The sequence below is a fragment of the Diabrotica undecimpunctata genome, chromosome 6 (assembly GCF_040954645.1).
Source record: "Diabrotica undecimpunctata isolate CICGRU chromosome 6, icDiaUnde3, whole genome shotgun sequence".
Lineage (NCBI taxonomy): Eukaryota > Metazoa > Arthropoda > Insecta > Coleoptera > Chrysomelidae > Diabrotica > Diabrotica undecimpunctata.
This window is the reverse complement of record NC_092808.1, coordinates 32,975,165-32,993,884: the sequence shown is the minus strand read 5'-3', so window position 1 is coordinate 32,993,884 and position 18,720 is coordinate 32,975,165. Positions and strand designations below refer to the sequence as shown.

Sequence of the window (18,720 nt, the reverse complement as noted above, 5' to 3'; positions counted from 1 at the left end):
TATTTTTTCTGTCTCAACAGCGTTTTTACAGCTTTTACTTAATTACATTTAATTTTGGTAGATGTTAGGTAGTTCAGATTTCTTTCCTAGGTGGCGTAGTTACCTTACTGAATAAACAGTGTGGCTTGTCATCCTAGCCTTTTATATATATATATATATATATATATATATATATATATATATATATATATATAGACTCTCCCAATTTTAAATGTGCGTAAAAATATAAGTTTGACAAACTTCGTTATGAACGTAGTGATCCTGCAGTGGGATCTTTAGGCTATATGACTTTTTTTCATTTCATTATTTTGTTATTAATAAGTTGTGATTGTGAAAATATATAAATATATTCTATTCTAACTTGTATTCATGGTTCGCTACTTGTGTTTTTATAATCCTATTTTTATTATAACTGGTATTGTAAAATTCAAATACTCAAAATATAATTTATAATTCGAATGTATTATTTTTTCATCTATAGAAATTAGTTTCCTCATTAGCTCTTCGTTTTATGAGATTTCTCACCAGTAACAGTGAATACAGTGTGATTTTCTAATGAATACAAAAAATTTAATATTCGATTAATCAAAACTGATATATTTAACATACTTAATACATTTTGAAGGACAAACAGTAATAATTATTTTGGGAAACTATTGATAATTGTCGAAAACGCTAAATTTAGGAAAGTATTTATTATTCCGAAAATCTAATTAAATTTTAGGTCGCCACAAGTCACTTTTTTCCTATTTATTTTCGAGCAGTGTATTAAAAATTATATTGAGCAGTGTATCAAAAACTGGAATTTATCTGCGCGTGGAAGTAATGCGCGTGAAAAAAATGGAACATGAAGAACAAAGGACTGGCGGAGTGTTCGGTGGCAGAGTGAACCTACTGACATAGAATAAGAATAACCGAGGTTGTTCTTTGTGTTCGGTTGTTCTCTGCTACTGATTCTTTTTAAGCAATATACTGTGACTATAGTTTAGACAATGAATTTGTAATTCTACCCTCATCATCTAAGGACCAAGGATATGTAGACAATCAGCTATCTATATCCATAGATCTTAAAGACTTAAAGAATGAGTGGGAGGAAGAAAAGTCAGGTAAGATAAGTAAACAATAGTACTAAACAATAATACAATGAGTATTTATTAGCTATGGAAGTAAAAATTGAAACTGAAGAGTTTTTTGAAGGAGTCCAAAAAATTACAGAAAAGCAACTTTCCACAGCTCTAGATCTTGCAGATTTCAAGAATGAATCAGATGAAGATATCTCAGGTGAGAGAAGTACCTAATAAAAATAAATAGCTTACACAAAGTTAATTTTTATGTATAGGTATGCCACATTAAAGAGGTTCTCAAACTGTTAAGTCAATTATTATTTTGTATGAGATTAAATCACTATTGGCTGTAATGAGAATTACATTTTGCATTTGTTTTGACATTTCAATTTCCAATTTTCAAGTTAATAAAAGTAAAATACCATTATTAATAAGTCAGTAACATATTGAGGATACATCATTTATGTTTTTTTTTAAATAAAATACATATAAAATCAGAATTTGGTTTTTATTGAGAGTAAACTAAATGTAAGACCAAATACTTACCATGTTGGGAGGTTTTTTCCTGGTTTGTTCCTTGTGATTTATGAATGTTATACCCTCAGTTAATATCAAATTCTGATTTTTCTGTGCTGTGTTGAATTTACATGTTGTAAACTTGTTAGTGTTGGTATATATTTTACTGGTAACTCCACATATCACAGTTTACTACACAATTTGCATTTAGTATGATGAGGGTGGCATCCTTAATTTTCCTTTTTTCACTATCTGTGTTGAATTACCAAAATCTCTGCTGGTAATGCTCATTTATATTAACACTTAGTGGTCATAATATTTCACCCAGATAAAAATTATTACATTGGCAAGATATTTTAGAAATGCAGTTCTTTGATTTTTCCTGTAATTTGAGGTTCAGATTTGAGTTATCTTTCCATGAAGGAACAAAATGGGAGTTGAATAAAAGAATTTCATAATGGCACATCACTGTTATACAGAGGGCTCTAAAGACCAATGAAGGCGTTGTAGCTGGAGTGTATAGAGGAAAACCAAGGTTGAGCCTTAGTGAAAGGGTAGGTAATCACTCCACTATCTTCCAAGTGGAAATTTTTGCTATTGGTGTGTGTGCAGGAACTAAAAAGAAGGAATTGCATGATACATCTATAAAAATTATATCAGATAGCCAGCAGCATTAAAGGCACTGGAAAATCATATTGAATTGACTCCAAGTTAGTTTGGAACTATCTTAAGAATCTCATTCAGATTGGAAAAAGTGACAAAGTAGAAAGTAAGTTTAATCTGGGTACCTGGACATACTGGTATTGAAGGGACAAAAAGCTGGTCTACTTGCTAGGGGAGGAACAAAAGAAATATTCATAAGCCCTGGTACTCTTGTCGGCATAGCAGGAAGCACAGCCAAAAGAATGATATCAGATTGGGTGGAACAGATGAAACATTACCACTGGTAAGAACAGAAGGCTTGTATGCATGAACCTTTAAAGAAGAGATTCTAAAGATCTATTATATATGAATAGGAATGATCTGCAAATTATTGTAGGTCTCCTAAAAGGATGCTGTTGTCTCAAGGTGAATATGAATAAAATCTAACTGGCAGAAAGTACAATTGTGGATTTTGTCAAGCTGAAGATGAAACTTCAGAACACTTTCTCTGCAACTGCCCAGGGTTGGATAGGATAAGGGTCAATACATTTGGGCATTATGAACTAGTCTTTGTTAAAAAGGCAGGGCTGAAAGGACAATCTTAACCTAGAGATGAGTCGTGATAGCCTTCTTAGGTGTAGTGGACTGGTGTTTAGGCACTCATTCATATTGAACCTAACCTAATGTATGGCATTATTGTTCTTTTTGATTTACTTCTTGTTAGTGTTTCAGGATATTTTTTAATGTTTTTAAATTAATGTAAATGTAATGTTATGTTTCATTTCTTCTACCTTCTGAAATTTCTTATTTATAAGTGACAATGAATATTTTTTATTAGAATATATGTCATTAAGAATTGCCACTCATAGAAACTTCTGGTGCTATCTTATTTCAATAATTATTGTTCTTCTCTCTTTCACTTTCATATTCTTAACATCCTTCAATTCTTGCAATACTGTATACTCTTCATTAAATAGAGTTACAACAAATAGAGCAAAGGGGAAAAAGTAAGCACAATTTAATATGTTTTACATATTTGAATCTAATTAAGTGTCAAAAAATTTACAATTTTAGGGCAGTGTTTTTCAATAAATTAAACTAGAGGGAATAAATGATTTAAATGGCAAAAAAAACAATTCTTAATTCATACACGCTTATTCAATAATTGATATCAGTTTTAAGAATTTTACTAGAGTGCAGAGGTATTTCATAATTGTTTTCTTTTTAAAATTAATTCATAACAAAAAAAATATTCCATATTTTTGTCCAGTAGTAGAAATAGCTTCTTAATCTTCATCATGTTTTTACTTACCCCATAGTCTCTGCAAAAACAAATTTTTAGTTTGGATTTTATTTTAGATTTTTCCCAGAAAAACAGCGAGGAAATTATGGAAAGAATACCTGACCAATTATGTAATAAAAAAGAAGAAATAAGTCTATACTCTGAACAGACAACTTTAAAAAAAGTTTGCTTTTTCTAAATCCGACCAGTGTGAAATTTGTTATAAGCAGTTTTCTCCCAAAAGTAATATGAAAATGCATATGAGAGTGCACTCTGGAGAAAAACCTTTCAAGTGTGAAATTTGTTTTAAGCAGTTTTCTCAGAAAGGTCATATTAAATCTCATATGAGATTGCACACTGAGGAAACTCCTTACAAGTGTGAAATTTGTTTTCAGCAGTTTACTTACTCTATTAGTTTGAAAAGACATTTGAGAGTGCACACTTGGGGAAAAAACAAAACCAAAACCTCTATACTATTGTCAGGTAATCCAAAGCCTCTAGGCCAGTATTGTGTCGGGTCGGTTTAGAACTGGATCTACCCTACCACTTTGTCGGGTTGAGTTCACTTATAAATTTCAATTTAAGATGTTCGCTCGATTATTCCAGTCGTGTTTTTCACCTGCCGCTGAAATGGATTTAGATGATTTTTCACATTTTGAATCTATTAGTTGTCACACACAATGTGTAAGTGCCGGAAAGGGTGTTCTGTGTGAAGAGTCGGAGGTGCCGGCGTCGAAAAAAAGACGTTGTGATCTATTTAGTGTTTATCCTTCGGTCGTCCCTCCAGCGGTATCGGAAGTGAGGGATACCAGAAAGGGAGCGCCGTCAGAGGAAAGTATCAATTATGTGGGGAGCGAAACACTCCCCCCAAATCAGCCACGCAGTGAGATGGTTCGCTTAATTTTAAAAATTAAAAAAAAAAAATAAAGCGGTGCTCCTCCAAGCACTTCTACATCGAAACTACATCATTCTTCACCATTCGAGGATATCTCCGACCCTGAAGACGGAACACCTGATGTTAAAAACCCTTCACTTCCAACTCACTACAAACACTTTATCGAGGGTTATCCCTCTATCGGAGATATATTAGATATCTCCGAATTGGGATCACCACCTGAAGAACAGAAACCTATGACTGAGTCCCAAGCTGAACAGGAATCAAGGCAGAAACCCATGACTGAGTTCGAAGTCTGGGAAAAGCAACTCATATTGGGGACAGAGCCGTCACTCAATAATGTAGTGACAAGAGTCCTCCAAATCCCCAAACACGTAGAAACTCACCACCAAGCATTTTGTGAGGATTTCAAGGGCGGACTTGTGTCGGCTCTTGAACGCCATCGAGACCGTCTAGAGAAAAGGTTGAATGAGAATACGAAGGATAGTCAGCTCCTTAAGAAAGCCGTCCAAAATATTTTTTCATATGCCGAAAAAATGACGGAGGCTTTCCACGAGGAAAAAAGGCGTCTCATACAGGATCTTAACTATACGAAAACTTCCCTGGCCAATGCTGAGAGATGGGATGCTCGAGGTAAGAATTTTTATTACAATATGTTGCAAAAATTTTACTATAGTCGGTTCGCTGAACTCATACACAACTGGCTAGTGATTTTAGAAAGTAATTTTTTTGTTTCTGACCAATTTTGCTAAAATTGGTAAAATTACTAACTATTTAGTAATTATTTACCTATTTAGTAATTATTTTATAAAATTACGTACTAAAATCACTAGCCAGTTGTGTCTGAGTTTAGCGAACCGACTATAACAAAATTTACAGCAATGCTAATAATGGCAATCACAATACTGATAATGTTTTTCTTTTGTTACAGGCTTGTTCAACAAAAGTATTGCTGGTGACGTTCTGCGATGCGGGATTGAGTAAACCGTGTGAGTTTTAATACAATTTTTTACCCAACCTAGCTTTTATTTTTTTACGATTGTAATAAAACAGTTTTCCATGAATTTTTACAAACGTAAATTTAATTTATTCTTCTTCTTCTTCGTGCGACTAGGATTACTCCTGTTTGTCTGCCTCTTATTCTGTTTCAGTCTTTGCTGACTGTACATTATCTTTCCACCTTTTTGGCGGAATTCCAACGGGTCTTCTGCTATACGGCTTGTTGTTTTTACAGATGTTCGCTAATCTATCTGGTCCCATTCGGTTTACATGTTCGTTCCAGTTTTTTTTTCTTGTTTTTATCCACCTGTTAATATTTTAAATTTTGCGTTGTTCTCGTATACTTCTGTTGGTTTGTCTGTCACTTAATGATAAGCCAGCTATTGATCTTAATATTTTCATTTCGATATTGTTGATTTGTTGTTTCGTCTTTCTTGTATCGGTCCTTGTCTCCGCTGCATATTTAGACTACTGTTGTCTTGTATACTTTCATTTTGCTTTCCGTGGTCAGATATTTGTTTCTCCATATGGTTTCTCGGAGGCAACCACTTACTCTTGCCGCTTTTGATGCTTGCCTTGTGGTCTCTGTTCTTATATCCCCGTCACTAGTGATCTCTACTAATAGGTAATTGAATTTCATTACTTGTTCTACAATTTTGCCGTCCATTTCTAGTTTGCATCTACGCGGCTCTTTACTGATCACTATACATTTAGTTTTTTCTGCTGATATTCTATTCAGTTTATAAGAGATGTAGACTTTGAACCCTTTGATACACACGAGTTAGATAATATATTGCAATTAAATAAATTTGTTAGACTAGGAACTAATGAATCTAACCTAACAATTATTCACCAAAATATCAGGAGTCTAACAAAAAATTTTGACGAATTCAATGTTCTATTACACCAATTAAATATGGATTTTGATCTCATCGTACTGACAGAAACATTTAAACTTTGTGATGTTAAATATTATGATAACGAAAATTATACTTTTGTACATACAGATTACAATTTCAATAAAAATGATGGAGTAGCGGTTTTTATAAAAAAGAATGTTGTATACTCTCACAACTTAGTAATGATCGGACATTGTCAAGTAATCCAAGTATTTATTACCCTCAAAAATAAAAAACGATGCTTAGTCACCTGTGTTTACCGTTCTCCTTCTACTAATGTAGAAGAGTTTCTTCAGCATTTAGAACAATATCTAGAACAAGCAAAAACTGAACAGATCGACTACCATATAGTACTTGGAGATATTAATATTAATATTAAAGACAACTCTGATGAGAACGTCTTTGCATATCTTAACTTGATGTACGACTACAATTTTGAATCAATGATCAACAAATACACTAGAATACAAGGTAATTCCAAAACCTGTCTGGATCCTATATTTGTTAAAGTAATAAAACAGTGTAATCACGAATCTAAAGCAGCCATTGTAGAAACTTGTATAACCGATCATAAAGCAACCGTTATATGCATGCCGCTCGATCTAAAGCAAAATTTAAATAATGTAACTAAAGAATATCAAGTTATAAACTACAAAAAATTAAATAATGATCTAGAAAACTATCACTGGAAAGAATATAATGATTTGAAAAATGTGAACGCCAAATGTAACTTATGGTGTAAAATTCTTAGTGAACTTATAGAGAAGAACAGCTATATTAGAAAATGCAAAAAACGCGAATTAAAGCGTCAATCTTGGATAACAGCTGGATTGGTGAAATCTATAAATACTAAAAACTTACTCTATCACAAATACGTCAAAGATCCAGATAATATAGATAAAAAAACTAACTATCTTAATTACAGAAATCAGCTCAATAAATTATTAAAAAGCGCCAAAAGAGATTATTTCAGAAATCAGATTTTGAAAAACAAAAATGTATCTAAAAATTTATGGAATATAATAAAACATTTGAAAACTACAAAAGAAAAAAGAAATATTCCAGAAATAATTACAGAAAATGAAACTATTATTAAAGACAATACAACTATCTCAAATACTTTTGTTCGTTATTTTACAGAAATTGGAGAAACATATGCTAAAAAAATAATACCACCTCAATCATATACTCCTACATATAAATATTCAAGCCATTCAATATATTTGACACCGGTCTCTGAAAGTGAAATAGAAAGCATTATAAACAACTTAAAGAATAAGAAGTCTCCGGGAATTGACAAAATCACCTCTCAAACAATAATAAATATAAATGGACAAATCAAAAAACCGTTAGTTGAATTAATAAATCTAATATTTGAAACAGGGGAGTGTCCGGATAAGTTTAAACAAACTATTATAACTCCTATCTTTAAAAAGGGTGATAAGCGTAGTTTATCTAACTATAGACCTATTTCACTAATCACAACATTAGCAAAAATATTTGAAAAGTCACTTAAAACCCGACTAACTACTTTTTTTAACAAATATAACATTATATCATCTTCACAATTTGGGTTTCCTGAAGGTATTTCTACAAGTGATGCAATTACAGAACTTGTTAATAACATATATGATAGAGTTGACAAAAATAAACCTACTGCCTGTGTATTTCTAGACTTAGCGAAAGCATTTGATACGGTCAGCCATCCGCAATTGCTAGAAGCATTGGAAGCGTGCGGAGTACGCGGAATTTCACATAAGTTAATTCAAAGTTATTTATACAAAAGACAACAAATTGTGAAGGTAAATAACACTTACAGTGATCAGCTCATTCTACAATGTGGTGTACCCCAAGGAACAGTTTTAGGTCCACTATTATTTAACGTACATGTAAATGACTTATATAACGTAAACACCGAAGGAAAAATAATCAGTTTCGCCGATGACACTGCTATTATGTATAGTGCAGACACATGGAAAGATTTAAAAAATAAAATTGAATTTGATATGTTTAAGATAGTTCAATGGTTCAATTATAAAGGATTGACAATTAACTTTGAAAAAACGTTTGTTATTCCATTTTGTAGTAACAAAGTATCACTACCTTCATTTAATCATATAAACATTAACTGCATGGAACGTAACATAACGATAAAAACAACCTCTAATATAAAATATCTGGGCATAACTATAGACTCACATCTAAGATGGGATAAGCATATGAATGAACTAGCAAAATGCTTGAGAGCTTTAGTTCCAAAATTCAAATATATAAAATCAATAATTGACGTAAAATATTTAAAAATATTATATCACTCTCTTGTTGAGTCTAGAATTAGATACGGAATACTTGGCTGGGGTGGTGTTTTAAAAACATACTTAAAAAAAGTTGATATTTTACAAAAGAGAATACTAAAAATAATATTATATAAACAACGTACTTACTCAAGTCATCTTCTATTTATTGAAGCCAAAGTAATGGACACAAGACAACTATATATGTATTCCATGTTAGTTTACATATATAATAGAAAACATATACTTCATAAACTATGCCACCCCTATGAAACCCGCAATAAAACAAATAAACATGTAAAAACTGGAATTAGCAAAAAAAGATTAGGTCAGAGATACCTCCTTTATCAAGCTCCAAGAATATTTAATGCCTTACCTGATAAATATAAAATATACCTAACTACTCTCAACTCACTGATAATGATAAAATCAATATTTAAAAAATATATTCTCAATTTGGATCGCAGCTATATACAAAATTTAATGGATTAAGCAAATAATGATTCAGTCATAGTAATAGTAACTAAACTGTTTAGTAATAGTTTTTGATTACCTGAAAGTTATAAAATCAAAATAAGTATAATTTTCATCATCAAAACACAAAAATGCGTTATACAAACTGAAATAACTTAAATACAGAATTATTGTATAATTAGATTTATTTAATTATTTATATGTAATTATTGGATTGTTAATGTATCAAATACACAATGCACACACGATGCCCGTGCTCGACCATTTTTGGTTTTAACGGGTAGTACCAGATGTTTATTTTTTGATGTGTAAATAACATACTTAAATTATTGTTCTTTTTTATACAATGTATATGAAAAATTAATAAACATTATTATTATTATTATTATTAAGTTTGTTTGCTGTAATATTGAAGGTGTGGAGCTGCCTTTGTAGGTCATCTTCGTTATCAGCAATTAGTACTGCATCATCGGCATAGCATATTATCGTGATTTTATGCGCTCCTATGTGGTATCCGTGTTGTTTTCTTACTTCGTGAATTATTTGATTGGGCTGAGCGAGTCTCCTTGGCGGATTCCTCCTTTCAGTTCTATGCTTTTTGTTTCCCCTGTTGGCATTATAACTCTGGTCTTGTTGCTCTTGTTAATTTCATTAATTGTCCTTATTATCTGATGGTCTATTTGTTCAGCTTGTAATAAATTTAAGATGTCATTTCGCTTCACCCTGTCAAAAACACTTTGTAAATCTACAAAGCACATGTATGCTGGTTTTCCATATTCAATAGACTTTATTATTTGTCTGATAATAAAAATTGCGTCTATTGTGCTGCGGTTCTTCCGGAAACTATGTTGTTCATCTGCGATGTTCGCTTTTTCCTCGATTTTATCTTTTATGACTGCTGTTAACAATTTTAATGTACTCTTCATCAGACTAATGCCTCTGTAATTTTCAGGATTTCTCGAGTCTCCTTTTATAAGTATCGGTAGCAGGAGACTTTCCTTCCATTCCGCTGGTACTACTTCGGTATTTATTATATCGACGAATAATTTTAGGAGCCATTTGCGTAGTGTTGTTCCTCCATATTTTAGCAGTTCATTGTTTATCTTATCAGGACCAGGTGCTTTTCTGTTTTTTAATTTTTTTATTCGTTCTTGTCGCTCTTCTTCTGATATTAGTACTCTATCGTGAGTTTCGTTAATGATTCTTTCTGTTCTCTTCTTCTCCTTCTTCATATAATTTCGTGAAATGCTCAGTCCATTGTTCCTCCGTAATGTTATTTATGCGTACAAATTCATTCATTTCTGTTTTTTGTCTCCTTATCATCTTCCACACCTTTTTCTGGGATCCATAGAGGTCGTATTCCATATCTTTGGTAAATTTCTCCCAGTGTTCTTTTTTAATGTTATCTATTTCTTGGTTTACTCTATTTCTGATTCTCACGTAGTCTTGTATGTTAGGAAAGCTTGTTCATTTTCATTTGCTAGTGCTTTCAACCTTTCGTCGTACCATGGAGTTTTGTATTTCCGTTTATTTCTGTTAACTTTTCTTTTACCTAATTTTTGTACGCCATTATGATATTTTAATTTGTTCTACATGTCGCTATTTCTTTGTTACAGATCCCACCCCGACGACGCATAGCCCACTCCGACGACCCTGTCCTGTATACTTAATATTAATTATTTTTTAAGTGCATATATTAAATTATAGTTTGTTTTTATGTTTATTGTTTATATTTATTTTTAATAAAAACGTATTTAGCAATATACATGAGTTTTTCTTACTTTAAACTTAGAGAGGTATCTCATTTTATAAAGTGATATTCATTCAAACACATTTACTTTAAATGATTATTAACCAAGCTTTTGTATCTAGCAAGTCTCCACCCGATTACATAATAAAATTAAAAGAGACTTTAAATTTAAGGTTGACTTTAATCATTCGATAATCAATAGTTAAAGGTTACTTTAAATTATTATGAAATTGGGCGTAATCCCACAAAAATTTGTTTTTTCCTTAATTCAAGCGAGTTGTTAATCTCAGACATCACAGTCATTTACATTATAATTACAAAATCATTTTAAATCAAGTTTTAGCGAACAAAGTTTTTATACAAAGCAAGTCAAGTTATTGTATAAAATTTCTTTTCTACATTTTAACTCAGGTGTGACTTTATTGTCATATGCACCATAATTCTAAAAACAGTTTGAATCTAGTTTTAAATGAAAAGCGGTAAAATTGTGATTTGCAAGTTGCAAAAAAAGGGTGGGAAATAAGTTTGTAAACAATTTATTATCAATTACATTTTCAGATGGTAATTAAGTATACAATCTAAATTATAACATAACATGTTGCAAAGCAGTATAACATTTAATTCCAACATTTATTTAAAGTTCTATTATTACATCGATAAGTTCAGGTGGTACAATCATAGGTTCCCAATAGATTTCTTCTTTCTCATACTCATTCTCGTTTTCTATAACCATATTATCATCAACGTTATCTTTTTCATCTATTTCATCCTCCGTCCCCTCATCCTCTGAAGAAGAATCCTCCGGGATTGTTGAGAGACTCCATACAAAACGCAGCAGGTTTGTTGTGGAATCGCACGGACCGGAATCAAGAGTTACACTACTTATATCCCAATTCGTGCTGGAATCACATATACCATTATCAACTAGCTTGATAAAGAATGGATTTCCATAATCGCTATACCTCTCGAACTCTCGTATGCGACGATTTTAGATTTTTATCGCAGGTACCACTCCCCATTACCAGACTAAACAATGAGGATGAGAGGTGGGTAGGTAGACAACAAAAAAAGGTGAATATCCGGTCACGGACAGTTAGGTAACAAAAAGTTAAATAAGCGGTCAAGGTTTTATTGGTTTTATATCTTATTTTTGGTTTTTTACTTTTTGTTAATACGGAAGGTGGGTAGGTAGACAACAAAGAAAGGTGAATATCCGGTCATGGACAGTTAGGTAACAAAAGGTTAAATAAGCGGTCAAGGTTTTATTGGTTTCATTATTTTTTTGTTGGCTTTTTATTTTTTTAATATTAACTTTTTCTGTTTTATAGCGTAATTAGTGATATTAATGTGATGAGTTTAAAAAATATTTAGACTTATACCCCCCATCCATTACAATTTTACATTATATAGATTATTTTCCGGTATAACTTTTTAGTCAATTATGTGTCTTGACGATGGTAGCTTTGGTAGTAGGCGGTCGTTTGAGGATCGTTTAAATATTGGAAAGGTGAAGTTGATCCCGTGTTGTTAAGCAGAGCTGGGTTTTATCAAATAGGGGTTAGTGATATAGTTTGCTGTTTCTACTGTAAGGTCGAAATACACAAATGGAAACCATACGATATACCTATTGATGAGCATATAAAGTATTCGACATGTCTGTTTGCCAGACTTAATGAAATCGAACACATTTGAACGTAGTGATAAACCTTATTCGACCTGTATGTTGGTGAAATCAAAACCAAAACTTGAAAACTTTATAACTTATAATTTTTTTCTAATTGTAATTGTAATCCTAACTTTTTTGTATACCATTTGTAATAAATTATAAAATATTTGTGTACCTCTTATTAGATTTAAATAAACATTTACATCGGGAACAAAGAAAGCTGGTTAACCTCTAAAATTTCTATTACCGACACAAGTTTTAAAACCATTTTGGATCACTTCTTTCTGTATAGAGCAATCTAAATGTATGAGCGGTATTTTAGTTTTAAAATCTTGCGGACTAAATATCGGTTGGTTTAAACTGAAATTATAATAACTTGTCTGAAAACTTCCAAACATCTCATAAATTTGAGCGAATCTGTTGGTGTCAAAATCTATTTGTAAATCATTATAAGGGTATCTTTCAGAATTCAAAAATACCTTTATATTTTTGAGGTCGTTATGATCAAATTTGCTCATATTTTTAGTACCTAATTTTTGATTTTCTTCCTTTTTGAAATGCAATAATGATATGTCTCAATGTTAGTACTGGTTTTTACCGCCCACGTATGTCGTGTTGTATTGTTTAATGATGGATATTCAGTCATTTGCCACGAACGAAATTTAATTGGTAGCTCAATATTTTTATGAGCTATGCCATTCAATCGTAGTTGTTCACGCATGCTTAGACTAACATGGGCCCATTCCATTGTAATTTCAATTTTAAGTCGTCTATACTGAGTCCACATCATCATTCGATCGTATTAAAATAAGCTCTTGCTTTACATTCATAATAATTTTTCTAAAATCTTCAAAAAATCCTGATAATAATCGTAATGGGATACACACGTTAAAGTTTCCATGGGCATCCACTATTATTTTTTCATCCCCTGCTTTTGGAAACCATCCAGCATTCTGGAACAGAATACTTTCGTTTTCGTTAAGACTTAAATAATTTTGAATCGTTGATACCAGTCCAACCTCTCGAACAGAGTCTATAATAACTACATTTAACTCATACCGTAGCTCTTGAAATAAAAAGGAAATAGCGTTATTTATGAATTTAAGTTTTGTTGGTTCCTTATCGTCGTGGGTGAGTAGCTTTACTTCTATATCTAGGTATGATGTTGAAAGTAGCGTATAGGTGTTGAGATCATAAATGGGAATTTTTATCTCATCGTTATAGTTCAACTTTTCGGGAATGTATGGTGAATAGCTGTGAAATTGATATTCCTGTATAGTTGTATCGTTATAAGGTTGACCCGTTACTTGTAACACTTCCATCACACTGAAAGTTTGAAGCCAAGATTTTGTAATAATAACCGATTTGATGGTGTTAATATTCCAACTGTTTTTTTTTTGAAACTGTTCAATTTTTGTTTTTTTGTAGATTCTTTTATAGTTTTTTATGTAATCTGTTGTTGACGAGAAAAGTTTAAAACCATTATAATCACTGTCGTAAATATAAATTAATAGTGATCTCTTCTTGTCGAAAATTAAGTACCTACTTTACCGTTTTGATCAACAATTTTTACACTAATGTTGTTGATTGTCTAAATGCTGATGGAGTAATATAAAATATTTTGAGGTGACTCAACTATTTTATACCCACTAGGTCCGGTTGGAAAAAAATGGTAGATTATATAAACCGGGTCTCCATTTAAATATGAGCCTGAAGCGATATTGCGATCAACACAGATTGCATTTGTCACTGAAATATTTACTGGCTCATCAGAAAAATCAAATTTATTTTGATGATCCTTGTGATCATCAAAAGACAAAAAAGCTTAGACTCATATTCCAAGGAAAAATCTCGGGAAAGAGAAATGTGGGACGTAGGAGGATTTCCTGGTTGCGAAATTTAAGGGAGTGGTATGGGTGCAGTTCAATACAGTTGTTCAGAGCTGCAGCCAACAAAGTAAAGATTGCTGTGATGGTAGCCAACCTCCGATAGGAGACGGTACTGCAAGACGAAGTGATCATCAAAATATGAAAATGTGAAAAAATACGGTGAGAACCACAGAAAAAATAAGAGGGTTAGATCTATGTTTGAAAACGATATAGATAAGGACGGTAGAAAGCGATTAAGACGGAAATACCCCAGCAGTTTAGAAACGTCAGAAGAAGAAAACAGTAACCAGTCAGGCGAAAAATCTACTACGAAACCTGCCAAGGTAGCATCCAAAGGGAAAACTTTTAAAGCAATTTTAAGTAATATACTGAATGATAAACGTTTTAAAGTCAACTTGAATGAAGAAATCGAGATTTCAGTTAGCACACAAATCGATGAGACTTAGACCAGCTCGAACCAGAATCAGACCAAAGATTGTGAGTCTAGTCAACATGAAAGTAATAATTTAGATGAACAGAATGATTCCCTTGACAATACAGAAGTTACCTCATCTGAGCATAGTAAATTAGCTGGCGGTACTGAAATCGACAATAACGAAAGTAATAAAGAAAGTAGTACACATGAAAATGAAGAATTAGACGAATCTATACTTGATGATAAATACGACGAAGATTTCGTTACAAACAAAAATGAAGACATAGATGAAAAAATGCTCCTTGAAGAAGATAGTCAGATAGAGCAGGTAGAGCAGAAAGATGAAAAACCGAGTGATGACAATAATGTTTCAGATTTAGATCATTTACCTAAAGAAAATGATGATGAAGAAAAAATGGAAGTAACCGAAAATCTTGATGAAGAAGACATTGAGGAAAAAATAAATGATGATGACGAACACATCAACGACAAAGAAAATGATACCAAACCGAAAGAAAGTAATGATGAAGACATTAAAGAGAAGGGAGAAAAGAGAAAATATAACGAGGAAGATAATAAAGACAATGAATAAGACATCAAAACGAACGAAAATGATAACGAGGAAAACATCCAAAAGCCAGAAAATGATGAGGGGGATATTAAAAAGAAAGGAAATCATGACGAAGTAGAAGAGAAAACCTTAGAAAATTCTTCCGAATCATTTGACGAATTAGTAAATGAAATAAGTACGGGTAAATCTATAAATGAACAACATAGCAAAGGGAAAGAACATGAAAATGAAGAAGACATTGAAGAGAAAACGTTAGAACATTCCAACGAAATGGTAGATGAAGTAGTAAATGACACAAGTATCATCATCATGATCATGACATGATATCATCATAGTATAAAAAAGAAACTTTGTGGCAGTGTTCCCAAACGTAAAAAAATAAAATCGGTAGATTGTGGAGTAAAATCGGTAGATTTTTCAAAATATAATATTTTGTTTAAATTTCATAATGTTTTGCAATTCGTTTATTTAAGAAAAAATAAAATATGTGTATTCATTTAAATCTAATAAAATAAAAAAATTAGAACGGAGATACTGAACTTAAAACGAAAAGGTTGGCACTTGGCTGGCAGTAACATCCAACAGTAACGAAGTGGGAAATACGAAGTTGTCACATTGGGTACATATACTACATAAATATTAAGGTCTGGATTCTACTAAGTAGACGAGAGAAAAAAAAAGAGGACTTAAAAAACTTTATTTGTCATGTTTATTTTAAACCATATAATATAATCTCAAACTAAATGAAATATTGAAATAACAGTAGAATAAATAAAAACATATTTTAATAAGTAACAGAAGATATTAGATCTTAAACAATATCAGACACTTATTCTCTAAAACAATCAACACTTATTAAGAAAAAAATATATAAATATAAACTCAAACTGATTAATTCCTATAAAGATGATTATAACACAAGACCTTATCATCCAAAACAGAGAAATCGAGTTATTAACTTAAAAAACATAAAATAAAATATGATTAGAAAGCCTATTCATTTTCTTTTTCATACCAACGATCTTTTGATATTTTGGAAATTAGTGATTTTCCAATTTCAAAATTATAACAGGTGTTTTCTCCTTCTCCAGCTATATATCTTTTAGCGTGTAAAATACCTGTTATTGTTTCCGTTGATAAACGATTTCTCCGTTTGGTTTTAAGTATATTCACAGTAGAAAATATTCGCTCAACATTTGCTGAGGACTGTGGTAAAGATAGAAGGTTGAAAATGAAACTTGTTAGGTGAGAAAACGTTGGCGTTCCGTCGCCATTTTTAAATTTCGTAACACCCTTCCAAAACTGTTCTACATCTTCATCTAAATCTTTTATTTCTTCCGTATTTCGCAATAGACGCCACTCAGTGTCAATTACTTGCATTGGAATATTGCTAGAGGTCGAGGATAGGACTAGTACAGGGAATAAGCCACACATATGGGCAATAGATGAAATTTCACCAGATTTAACTTTTGCGGGACCTATAATAGACAGTTCTTTTAGCTTATTGCTTTCTAAGGGCATTCTTTTAACAATTTGGTTGCAACTTTCAATGTAGAAGTCAAGACATCTCAATTGAAATAAATGTTTTTGTTCTGGAGTTAAATCTGTATGATTATAAAAAATATTTTGTACCCTCGCGCCATAATATATTTATTCAAGATCTAAATAATTTCTAGAATTTCTAAAATCAATGTTTTCGATTGACTTGTCCAAAATACATTCTCTTTTTAAAAAACAGTCGAACAATGTTTTTAAAGTTGAACAGATTTTGGAATACACTAAATGGATTTTAGGCGACCGTGATTGCATTTCTTTATTTATGTTATTAAATAAGGGTAATACGAAATCTAAAAATGACAGAAATAAAAGAGTAGTAACATCATTAAGTTTAACTAAGATATTTTCAGCTGCAAGTAATTCGTTATTCTGAACAGCATCTGTGAAAAATAACTTCGGCGCATTATACTGTTCCAATATACGCGATACTGCAGCATGTACGGAAAGCCAGCGAGTTTGGGATGGATGTAATATTTTATGAAATTTAACATTACAGAATGATTGAAATTCTCTGTATTGAGAAATGCGTTTAGGACTTGAAGAAAAATAATTATGAATATCTCGCACTAAGTCCTCAACAAATCTTGACAATTTTTGGCATGCATAAGATGCACACAAGTGGTAAGAATAACATATACATTTCATGATAAAAATTTCAGGGATTTCATTTTTTAAAAGAGTCATGAAAGAATGTTTAGAACCCATCATAACATTAGCTCCATCAGATGCAAAACCAATGAGATTATCCTTGTAAGGAATATTGTGTTCAGCAAAAAAACTTAGCACAGCTTGAAAAAGAGTATTTGCATCTGCCGAGGCTAGTGGTATGAGAGACAGAAAGGAATCTTGAATAACATAGTTTTTTTCATACCTTACGACTAAACATAAATGCTTCGTGGTGGAAAGATCAGTCGATTCATCTATTATTAGAGAAAATTTTTTTCGTCGTAAATCTTCACATAAAATCTCAAAACTATCTTTTCCCATTATTTTCTCGACTATATTCTGGCTTTCTGTCCTAGCACATTTCAACTCCTTAATCACATCTGGATTAATAGTTTTCAAGAGATCGGATAAATGATCCATAATTGTAAAAGGTAGATTATGCTCTACAAGAAAAGCGCATAGTCTGATTTCAGCTGAAATTTTTTTTTAAATATAACAAACTGAAAATTCAAATATATAAACGTTATGACTTACCTTTTCTTTGATCTTCAGATTTATTAGTAATACGATCAAATTGCAGTTTTGATTGGGATTTCATGGCTTTAGCCTTGTCCATATGGATTTTGCGATTAGCGTGTTGGTCAACAGCATCAGTACCAGAACTAACATTTATATGCTTAGCACAACAAGAGCAAAATGCAAAATTAACCCCTTTACTGCTGTGTTTTATCCACCCAGAATATTTTAAATTGTTCTCCCATTGCTTTTTGTATGCCTGCATATATTTTGTTCTTTTTAGACACCTGCTATTTGTTTCACCTAGGTTTGAATCACTTTCAGAACTTGACGACATAACTATTAAATTATTGTTACGCGTACAATAAAAAATTACGCTACTAATACAATAACACGACGTTACGAGTTACGACTTCACAAACCCCAACTGACTGAAATTTAAATCTTTAACCCTTTGAGCCCCAAAATAAAAGTTCAAACTTTTTTTAATATATTTTAATGCAAACTTGTTTACAGGTATATTATAAACATGACCAATGGTTTTTTTAAATATTTTTACAGAAAGTTAAAAAAAAAATATAGTGGTTTCACCATGAAACTACTGGGACACCGGGTCACTGTTTGT

The 18,720-nt window shown here is 31.7% G+C and overlaps 3 protein-coding genes across 3 annotated transcripts; 1 reads left to right on the top strand and 2 right to left on the bottom strand.

The window, feature by feature from the left end:
- The first annotated feature begins 618 nt into the window (after window positions 1-618).
- LOC140443364 (uncharacterized) lies at window positions 619-10,830 on the top strand. The gene is made up of 5 exons (XM_072534589.1): window positions 619-1,106; window positions 1,159-1,281; window positions 3,582-5,032; window positions 5,331-5,386; window positions 10,682-10,830. The coding sequence occupies exons 3-4, from the start codon at window positions 4,636-4,638 to the stop codon at window positions 5,381-5,383; spliced, it is 450 nt and encodes a 149-aa protein (XP_072390690.1). The 5' UTR covers window positions 619-1,106; window positions 1,159-1,281; window positions 3,582-4,635; the 3' UTR covers window positions 5,384-5,386; window positions 10,682-10,830.
- A 2,421-nt stretch (window positions 10,831-13,251) lies between these two features.
- LOC140444279 (uncharacterized) lies at window positions 13,252-13,803 on the bottom strand. The gene has a single exon (XM_072536027.1). The coding sequence runs from the start codon at window positions 13,801-13,803 to the stop codon at window positions 13,252-13,254; it is 552 nt and encodes a 183-aa protein (XP_072392128.1).
- Window positions 13,804-15,980: 2,177 nt separating this feature from the next.
- LOC140442626 (zinc finger BED domain-containing protein 5-like) lies at window positions 15,981-18,536 on the bottom strand. The gene is made up of 2 exons (XM_072533632.1): window positions 18,114-18,536; window positions 15,981-18,052 (listed from the first exon to the last, which is right to left on the bottom strand). The coding sequence occupies exons 1-2, from the start codon at window positions 18,430-18,432 to the stop codon at window positions 17,007-17,009; spliced, it is 1,365 nt and encodes a 454-aa protein (XP_072389733.1). The 5' UTR covers window positions 18,433-18,536; the 3' UTR covers window positions 15,981-17,006.
- Between the last annotated feature and the right edge of the window lie 184 nt (window positions 18,537-18,720).